The sequence below is a fragment of the Lonchura striata genome, chromosome 19 (assembly GCF_050655825.1).
Source record: "Lonchura striata isolate lonStrDom1 chromosome 19, ASM5065582v1, whole genome shotgun sequence".
Lineage (NCBI taxonomy): Eukaryota > Metazoa > Chordata > Aves > Passeriformes > Estrildidae > Lonchura > Lonchura striata.
In genome coordinates, this window is record NC_140721.1 from 5,215,819 (window position 1) to 5,225,213 (window position 9,395).

The 9,395-nt window shown below is 53.5% G+C and overlaps 1 protein-coding gene across 1 annotated transcript; it reads right to left on the minus strand.

Moving 5' to 3' along the window:
• Nucleotides 1–1,515: 1,515 nt before the first annotated feature.
• On the minus strand, nucleotides 1,516–8,059 carry LOC110481964 (apoptosis-inducing factor 3). The gene is made up of 17 exons (XM_085557403.1): nucleotides 7,850–8,059; nucleotides 7,477–7,783; nucleotides 7,042–7,086; nucleotides 6,861–6,942; nucleotides 6,632–6,744; nucleotides 6,163–6,249; nucleotides 5,865–5,956; nucleotides 5,550–5,680; nucleotides 4,870–4,985; nucleotides 4,401–4,472; nucleotides 3,999–4,062; nucleotides 3,505–3,581; nucleotides 3,316–3,433; nucleotides 3,093–3,191; nucleotides 2,636–2,711; nucleotides 2,136–2,240; nucleotides 1,516–1,660 (listed from the first exon to the last, which is right to left on the minus strand). Exons 1-17 carry the CDS (start codon nucleotides 7,909–7,911, stop codon nucleotides 1,618–1,620), a joined length of 1,689 nt encoding a protein of 562 aa, XP_085413529.1. The 5' UTR covers nucleotides 7,912–8,059; the 3' UTR covers nucleotides 1,516–1,617.
• Between the last annotated feature and the right edge of the window lie 1,336 nt (nucleotides 8,060–9,395).

Below are 9,395 nucleotides of genomic sequence, written 5' to 3' on the forward strand. Positions count from 1 at the left end.
AGCTCCGAGGGCGGGCAGGGAGGAACAGCCCTGTGCTGAAATGTCTGCACAATCTCAACTTAATCTGCCTGCCCAGGCTCCAGCTGCCCAAGGCAGGGCTGCTCCCAAACTTTGGCACCCAGCAAAGCACAGAAAATGGCCTGGTCTATTAAGTGGTAGAAGTAGAATAAATCTCTTGTCCTGGGGTCTTTCCTTCTTACTTAAAGCTGCTGTGCTTGGTGTGTTCTTGCTGATGGTTACAAGAAGCTGAGTTTCTTTGGGGTGGTTGTCACCCAGAGGGGGTGGGACTGCTGAACACCCTTGGATCAGTGCCTCCAGCTTGAGGCAGAGCCTGTCTCTTCCACCACAGCTGCCCTGCTGCAAGTCCATGCAGAGCACCTGGCACCTGCTCAGTGCCCAACGCATCCTGGAGTGCATGGAGGGGCAGAAAGTCACGGTGGGGGAGTGGAGAGAGCCTGGGGACAGGGAGGAGGAACTCCTGGGCCACGCTCCCCCTCCTCTGCAGCACAGATTGATCTGTATGAGAGTTGTGTGCTTCCCAAATCTACACCTTCCCTGCCGTGGAGGAACAACCTGTGCTGCTGGAACCCAGCTTTGTCCTGGGTAAAAGGTGTCCCTTTCAGATCAGAGAGTTGCCCTGAGCAGAAGCACCAAACCTGTGAGGTCGGGAAATGTAAAACATTGTATTTCAGGTCAAATTCACGTGCGAGGTGGACAGAGGTTTGGGTGTTTGGCACAAAACCAGCACTGCAGTCTCTCACCTGCTGAGCAGAGGGCTCAGGCTCTGGCTGTCCTGCCCTTCATGTCAAACCAGAGGGGGTTTGGGCTGTCACCGAGTGTCCCTGTGGGAACTTGCCTGGCTCCTGGGACTTACCCTTCCTCCTGCACAGCCGCACGTGACTGGTGAGTAAGTGCAAGGTTTCCTGTAAGAAAGCACAGCCTGGCTGTGCAAAAATCTAGTAACTCTTTCCTCTAGCATCTGGCCACCTCCTCCAAGCATCCAGCATGCAGGGACACAGCAGGAAGGACTGGATCTGGGGTTTCTCTGCCAGAGGCTGCCTGCTCACTGCTGCAGCTAATGTGATATTCGAGACAGCAGTGACAGTGCCAGCAGGTGCTGCTGGCTCAGAGGCTGGGTGGCATCCCTCTGTCCTTAGGGGCAGGGTATTCTGTACAAGTTCCTGCACACAGCCCACCTCGTTCCCAGCTGGGAGAGCAGCTTGTCTGGGTCACAGCTCCCCTCGCTGGGAAAATGTGTTTTTGCAAAGGAGAAGGTCAGCGTGACCGGTGTGCTAAATGAGAGCTCCCTTCCAGCAGGGAAGGAGCAGGAGGAGCTGGTGCATCTCTGGTTGGTGTATCTGTGCATCTGTGGTGGCTGCTGGCAGCTCAGACCCTCAGCTGAGCCCCAGGCCGTGGGCATCCTCCTCTTGCCCAGCACAGCAGAACACCAGCTCTGCTGAGCTCTGCCCAGCACAAGTGGGCAGCCAAGGGCTGTCTGCAAACACAAAATGCAGGTGCTGGGTTCAGCTTTGCTGATGGTTTTATTGCTCCAGGGTGGGAGGATGTGGAGCTGTTGACACTTGGTTGTGAGCCCCTCACAAGGGCCATACATCAAACTTAGCTTTGTGCCAGCAAGGAGATGTTGCCAATGTCACAGGCCCTAAAAACAAGAGGTAGGTTGTTACAGTGAGCTCATGGGCACTCTGTGCCCCTTCCCCATTCCCTGTGACTCTGATCAGATAACCCTGGACCCTCCTTCCTGCCCCAATGGGGTTAGCAGAGAGCCAGGGAAGCCCACCCTGTCCAAAGTCTGTACAGACCCCTGACATTTCCTGTTCGTTCTCTTTTGCCCCACTCTCCACATGGACACCACGGAATAACGAGAACAAAACCAACATATTTTGGGGTAAGAGCCTCTTTTGGAAATCTTTGCCATCTCCTGATATTCCTCCCCTCACAGCCTGCTTACCTCTGAGCTAGCCTAGGATATTTTGGGGACTGTGCAAGGTGGGGGGAGAACATCAGTAGGTTGAGGATTTGCAGTGACTCCTTTTGGTTCTGTGTCTCTCAGGGGGCTCTGCTGACGTGGGGAACAGCACAGAGCCACCCACCAGCTCGGTCAGGATGTCACTTACTCTGCTTCTTCTTTGGAGATTTGTTTCCCCAAGTACAAAACTTCTGCAATCAGAGACACCATGGGGTCACAGTTCAGGCTGGCAGCTGCAGTCACATGGCCGTCCCTGGGATGGAAAGAGGAAGAATGGGGATCTCCTCAGGCTACACAGCTCAGCACAGCAGCATCCCCGTGGCACAGTGGCCAGGGAGCAGCTGCGTTTCAGAGGGCTCAGGGCAGGGTGGCCGGTGCTGCAGGATGCACAGGGACTCATGGCAGATTGCCTGGCACTGCTGGGAGCTGGGCACTGAGCCTGGGAGCAGAGGCAGAGATGTGTCCCAGGCTCTCTGCCCAGCTGGTGTCATCATTTGAGTTCATTCTCTCTTCCTTCCCTGCCCTGCTTTGGGTTTCCTCTGGTTCAGGACCCAGCAGCTGCCTTTAGTGCACAGCCAGGAGATGTGGGGTGTCTGCAGCTGTAAGAGAGAGGACTGTGCCCTGTTTCCTGCCCATGGATTCACTCACCTGATGTAAAAGATCAGGAATTTCTGTTGCTCCAGGCTGCCCTTCACAACAGTGTCCGTGTATCCCTTCCCACAGCCTGTGGGGGAGAGCCTGCTCAGGGAGCCCTGGCACAGCAGTTTGCACCCATCCCACCTCAGAGCCACTGTGCTGGGGACAGAGGGGACAGTGGTGGGGCTGGGACAGGGCTGGGGAGCAGACAGGAAGGCCCTGGACAAGCAGAACTGACTTTGAGCCTCTCCTTGCTTTGGAGAGAGAAGTTCTTCCTCTGTGACCTCTAACCCACTGGAGATCAGCAAAGAACAGCAGCTCTGGGTGGCCTCCAGGCTTCAAACTCACCATGGCAGCCAGTCCAGAGCTTGAGCTGCTTCAGGTGACCTCTGCAGCCACGGTGTGTTTACAGCCCCACACCCAGCTGGTGGGATGGAATTCCTCTGTTCCCCTCTCTGCCCTTTCCTACCTGCATAGCGGATGCTTTTCCCAAGCAACGTGGTCCAGAAGTAAGGAACAGTGTGCAGCTCCTTCCCTCTCCTCAGCATGTTCAAAGCAGCACAGTGACCTGGGAGGAACCAGCACGGAGAATATTTCTCTTGCAGGTCCTTAAAAATTATTCCCTGTGCCTCCTGCTGTCCCTTCTGTGCCATTCCCATCCCTGAGGGAGCTGGAAGGTGGCTGTCCCTCACCATGGGCCTCAGCCACTTGCTGGTGGTGGATGCTGGAGCTGTCCCCATCGAGCAGAGCTACTGGGAAGGTGACCACGTCCCCCGCAGCGAAGACGTTGGGGACGTTGGTTTGCATGTGCTAATGGGCAAAAGGCAATTAGTGCACTGATGAGAGGGAAGGGATGGGGTGGGAGCTCGGCTGGCACTCACCAGATTCACCAGGATGGCACCTTTGTCATCTCTGGCAATGGAGGTGCCCTGCAGAAACGCCGAGTTGGGGGCTGACCCTGCAGGGAGAGGAGCAGGGGTGACATGCAGCGAAGCTCTGCAGGGACAGGGAGGAAATTTGGCCTCACAGCTCCTGTTCCTGCTTGGAGCAGAGCACTTGGAGCAGTGACCTGTTCTTGGGCTGGTGCAGGGGCAGCAAAACCAGGGCCCAGGACTCTGCTAACACAGCAGGGACCTGTGGAGCTCAGCAAGAGCCAAAGGCACAGCGGGAGCAGCTCCTCTCCTCCTGCCAAGTGTGCTCAGGGGCTGCTGGCTTTCCCAGGTGTTTGGGGCCAAGAGGAAGGGCTGGATGATAACAGAGTGGGAAAGATAACAGCAGGGAATGGTGTCCTGGAAATGAGCTGTGATGCCCTGGGCTTGCTGGATGCTCTCCCCGTTCCCAAATCTGCCTCCCTGTCCCAGCTGGGGTCTCTTACCTATTCCCACCACTACCACATCTGCAGGCAGCTTCTCTCCGTTGGCAAGAACAGCCTCTGTGACCTAGGAAAGAAGGAAAGGTCATTAATAAAGAGTTAAAACCTCTGTCCTAATTCCCACAGCCTCCCTGCTGCTTTGCTTTTTGCTGTCTTCTTTCTTCCCCAGGTCTGGATCACCTTGTCCAACTAATGTGTGCTGCTGGGGATGTAAAAGGAAATCACATTGTCCCTGGGATGGGAACATTTACTGGTGCCCTTTGAGCCCAGAGCTGTGCTCAGTGAAAAGGAAGGGAGGGTCTAGACATGGGAGAGGAAAGCCTGATGCAGGCACTGGGTTATATCTCAATTTGGGCTCTTTTCCCCTAAAATTAGCAGCTGGGGGATCACAAAGGCACGACTGACCTTTCCATCCTTTCCTCTCAGCTCACGGATTTCTGTTTTCATGTGGAACTTCACCCCTTTATTTTGCAGCATCTGAAAAGGACTGGTTTGAGTATTCATTAGGAAATTCCAGGCTATAAAAACAGCTGTACCCAGCCAAAACCCAGGCAGGCAGCTCTGCTGCTGCTCCAGGCTGCAGGGAGATTCCATTTGTGTCCCTGGCTGCTGCAGGCAGCCTGGAAGCCTGGCTTTCCCCTGCAGTGCTGCTCAGGACTGCTGTGTGAGGTGGGCTTGGGGTGAAGAATTGATGTGTGGTGGGGGAAGATTGGAACCAGCCGTGTGTGCAGAGCTGGTGGGTGAGGACAGAGGCTGGGCATGCAGAGTTGTGACTCAGCACAGGGGCGAGGTTTCCTGGGCTGATGTGGATCCCGGGGCTGCTCGGATATCCGTGTGTTCTCCATGCTAGAAATCAGCCCCAGGTTTTCCTAACCTTCATGGCAACACCTCCAACCTGAGGGCCCAGGGCGTGCTGGAAAGGGAACTCCTCTCTTTCCACCACTGAGATGCTTCCAGCCTTGTCTGAGAGGAAGGCAGCCACCTCCATTCCTGCAAGGAAGAGGCATGCCCAAGGTGAGCCTGCTGCAAGCATCGACCTGCACCCTTGGAAACCTTCTCCCCTTCCAGGAGAACAAAGCTGAAGTGCTGCCAGTGCTGAACTGCTTTGCTGTGCATTTCTGGGCTGAGGTATTTAGCTCCCCCCCTCCCTCATTCTTTGTTCTCCTGGATATTAGGAGATGCAAAGAATAGCTCCTGGTTATGTCAAAAAAAACCAAAACCAAACAAACAACAAACTCCCTTTCTGTGCCTTAGCCCCTTTCTTTCCCAATTCTTCTGGACAATCCAGCTCTCTGGAGGACAGTGACCTTTTCATAAGGCACATTTCCCTCTGTCCATGTGCAGCAATTGTTTATAGCTCTCAAAGTTTCTGGCTATCAGAGGAAAGAATGAGTGTGTGCTGTGTAACACACACCCCCAGCAGCTCCAGGGAGGATCCCAGCCGGGTAGAAAAGGAACATCCCTTCCCTGAGGGCCTCCAGTTAATGTGCACACACAACAGAAGGGGGTTTGAAGGCTCTCACTGATAGTTTGACACCAGCACCAGCCTGGTACCTATGAATGAAGCTCCTACAATCACCAGATTCTTCCCAGTCGCCAGCTCCAAGATCTTGCTGGACTCCTCTGGGGTTTGGAGCGTGCATATGTTCTGCAGGTCTGCACCTGGGACTTTGAGGGACCCAGAGCTGGAAGAGAGAGAATCCAGATGCATTTCATGGTATAAATGAAACAAAAAGAAAGAGAAGGGAGCACAAACCCACAGCTGTGTCGTTCCATTCTGCCCTCCCCTCTCCCTTCCTACTTCCACCTCTACATCCCAGTGTTGTCCTGCCTGAGGTCCTGGGTGTGGCAAACACCTTGTGCACTCACTGGCTGCCTGTTGCAATGAGCAGCTGCTGGTACTTCTGAGAGGAGCCATCCATGAAATGAACCTTCTGCTTCTGGAAATCCACCCCCACTGCCTGCAGGAGAGAGGGGGCACAGAGCAGACAGGTTCCTCTGTCCTGCCTGGGTGCCTTCTTTCTGGGCACCCAGGTGAGGTGAGGGGTGCTGGGCTTCTCTCTCCCACTTCCCACAGGTCCATCCATGGATGCACAGGTGATGTTACACCCTCCCCATGGCAGGAACAGGATCACCCACGGAGAACCGAGCTCAGCTGCTCTGGTACCTCTTTCTCTGGCCAGAACTCTATGCCCCGAGCCTGGAGGAATTCAGGTTTCCTCAGGTAGACATCCTCAGCTTTCAAGTTCATTTCCTGGAAACACAACAAGAATATGAAATGAAGCGTTTCTTAGAGGCAGCAATTCTCCTGAAGTGTTTCTTGTGGAGTCAGTTTGTAAAAGAGGTGAATTTTACATTACTGAATCACAGCTCCCCACACTGCCCCATCACCTTGTGCCCACTTCAGAAAAACCACCAAACTTTAGTTGGAAGAACTCAATAAAAGGAGATAAAAACATCAACTCATGTTGACTCTGATCGGGGATTTTCTGGGAGGAAAAAGATGTTTTCTTGGAAATAACACCAGTATTCATTTTGGATGCCTCAGGAGTGCTGCCTGCCTTGCTCACTCCATCCCTCCTGGCCCTGAGCGTGGCCCATGCTCAGGCACAGTCCTGCCCCTGTCCCACACAGACCTTGCTCAGCTTGGACTTGTCATAGGGAACGTGTCTCTCATTGGTGGCCACGATGATCCTGCCTGTGAACCCCTCCTGGCGAAGAGTCTCTGCACACACCAGGGCAGCCACACCTGCAAGAGATGCTCAACTCAGCCCCCTGACACCTCACAGGGGAGGAGGAGGAGGAGGAGGAGGAGGTCAGTCCTCCCTGGAGAGGAGAGGGCAGAGCTCAGATCCCTTCACTGACCTCCCCCCAGCAGCAGCATCGTGTTCCTGTTGAGGAGGCACCTCCTGCTTGTGTCCTTCACCCTCAGGCTGCTTTCCAGGTCCTGCAAAAAAAAAAAAAAAAAAAAAAAATTGCAAAATGCTCCAGTCACACACAGCCCAAGACACTGCCTGTGCTCAGTGACAGCAGGTAGGGTCAGTACCTTCTTTTTTGCTGTAATGAACACCTTTCCATCCTCCACTGTGACCTGAAGAAGGGAAAGGAGAGGTTTTTTAAGTGCTGCATCCTGAGGCTGTGGTAGGAGCTCTCCTGGGAGATCCTGGTCCAGCGTGCCATCAGCCTCTGCCTCTGATCTTGGATGTCACATGATGCTGAGGAGCTCAGGAGCTTTTCTCCTCATCCTAAGAGCACTGAGGAAGAGCTGTAAATCCTCTTTTTCTTTCCAGAAGCGCTTCTGCTGGCTCTGAGGACTACTAGGATCTATGGCATCACCTTTGACCGAAAGGGCAGGGGAGTGTACATAATCCCAAAATCATCCCTTGTGTGGAAACTCTGAGTGACAGACCTGTGATCAGGGCAGGAGGCTTGGGAGACAGGATGAATGTGAGACCACCCAGATGGGAGGACAAGAAGTCACCTTAAAGCAGGAGATACAGTCCAGAGCAGGGTATTCCTCAATGTCTCCAGTCCTGATGTTAAAGCAGGCCCCGTGCCAGGGGCAACGCAGCCTCTCCCCTCTCAAGACCCCTGCAAGAGACCCCCCCCCCCAAGTTGGGCAGTGAGAACCACTCTCCTCAAAGTGGTTTTTTTCCCCCTGCCCCAGGCTGGGCTTACCTTTGCTGAGTGGGGCTCCGTAGTGGGGGCATTTGCTGCCTAGAGCACGGAATTCCCTCCTGTTCCTCACCAGCAGCACGGGGTAGCCAGCCACCATCACCTCCAGGAGCCTGGGGGAGAGGTGCAGAGGTGGCCCCAGAAGCACCAAAATCCCCAGCACCACCCCAGGCACTCACTGGCCATCCCCGACGTCGTCCTCCCTGCAGACCTCTTCGGTGATGGTGTCATCGCTGTCCATGCTGCTGGAGCTGGACACTGCCAGGCACTCAAAGGGTCCCAAATTTCTGATGAAGCACCAAAATGACCTTCAACTGGTGGAAAACACCCCTTTTTAAACATTCTGTCCAAACCCAACACCCATTCCTCTGCCTTCTTCTCGTCTGAATGAACCCGCTTCTCATTTCCAGCCCCGTGTCTCATTAAACTCAACTGAGCGAGCAGATGTGATAATGGCTCTTGTAAACAAATATACAATTATTTATGGGGAGTTGCTGCTGCCATAGCCCATGTCTCCCTCAAATTGGGTCTAAAGAGATGCTTCAGCCTCTCCAAAGCCTCTCCAACATTTGTGCAGAGATGTTATTCATGGTAATTGCCGTGAAAGCACTAATCCCCGCCCAAAACGCCTCCTGGGCTAGAAAACAGCCAACCCCCCTTGGTCCTTAGTGCTCTCCCTGCCTTAGCAGTCATTGAGAGGCTGATTAGGAATCTCCCTCTCTGTTTTGGAGGGGAAAAATGCAAGAAATGGAGCAGGAGAATGTCCTTTAAGGCAGGTTTCAGTGCAGGGTGGTGTCTTGCTCCTGCAAATCCCCCCTGCACCATTTCCCTATTCCCAGCTTTTTTGGGAGAAGCATCCCTGGGTACTCACCTGGTCCTGCCAGGGGGGTCCAGGCACTTGTCCCCCAGGTCAGAGAGCCACCACTGCTGCTGCCTGTGACTTTCTCCTGTGAGGTGACACCCTGGTGTCTCACCACAGGCGCTCTGCCCGCCGCCAGCCCACGGCTGGTGATGCTCTCCCCGGGTTGCACAACGTTCCCAATCCATCAGGAGATGCAGCTCCTGGGCCAGGCAGTGTTATCTGATTTCTGCAACTGGCCTGCGCCTAATTAAGGGTATTTTGTTGGGGTTTAGAGTTGCAAAAGAATTGAGGGCACATAGGATTTATGGCACAGGTGTGGTGTAAAGATGGGGTGTGTCATGGGCAGCGTGACCAGAATCTCAAGGGGGTTCAATGATATCCCATGGTCCCTTCCCACTGCCCCTTTTCCTGGTGAAAAACACTCCAGCTCAACAAAAGGTATTTTTGCAGCACTTTGGAATAGTATTGCTACTTCATATATATTTCAACAACACTTAAAATTCTTTAATTTGATCTTTTGGTAGGATTTTTCTCTGTTGATTTTAAGGAACGTGAAGTTTCCAGCAGCTCTGCATGTGCTTTACATCCCAGCCCTGCTCCTGGTTCAGTCACTGATGTCCAGGCACACGATCCCATCATCCCTTGACCCATGAAGGATGGCTTGGAGCAGGGTGCTGCTTGCTGGGTTATTTTTTCAACAAAGTGGGAGTTGCAAAAAACTGGGAGTAACACCTACACTGTTTGTGTCTCCTCTTGTTCTTATCTCTATTTCACAGTCAGTATGTTTCACAACTTAAAATATGCCTCAAAAATTAAGGGGGGAAACGTTACCAACAGCGTGCTTCCATCATCTCCCTTGCAGA

What these genes read in the sequence shown, in the direction of transcription:
- LOC110481964 (XM_085557403.1), bottom strand. Translation starts at nt 7,911, where the DNA reads ATGGACAGCGATGACACCATCACCGAAGAGGTCTGCAGGGAGGACGAC. An exon ending in GTGCCATCCTGGTGAATCTG is followed by an intron (nt 3,434 to 3,504) that starts GTGAGTGCCAGC and finishes TTTGCCCATTAG; the next exon opens with CACATGCAAACCAACGTCCC. An exon ending in GCAAGTGGCTGAGGCCCATG is followed by an intron (nt 3,192 to 3,315) that starts GTGAGGGACAGC and finishes GGTTCCTCCCAG; the next exon opens with GTCACTGTGCTGCTTTGAAC.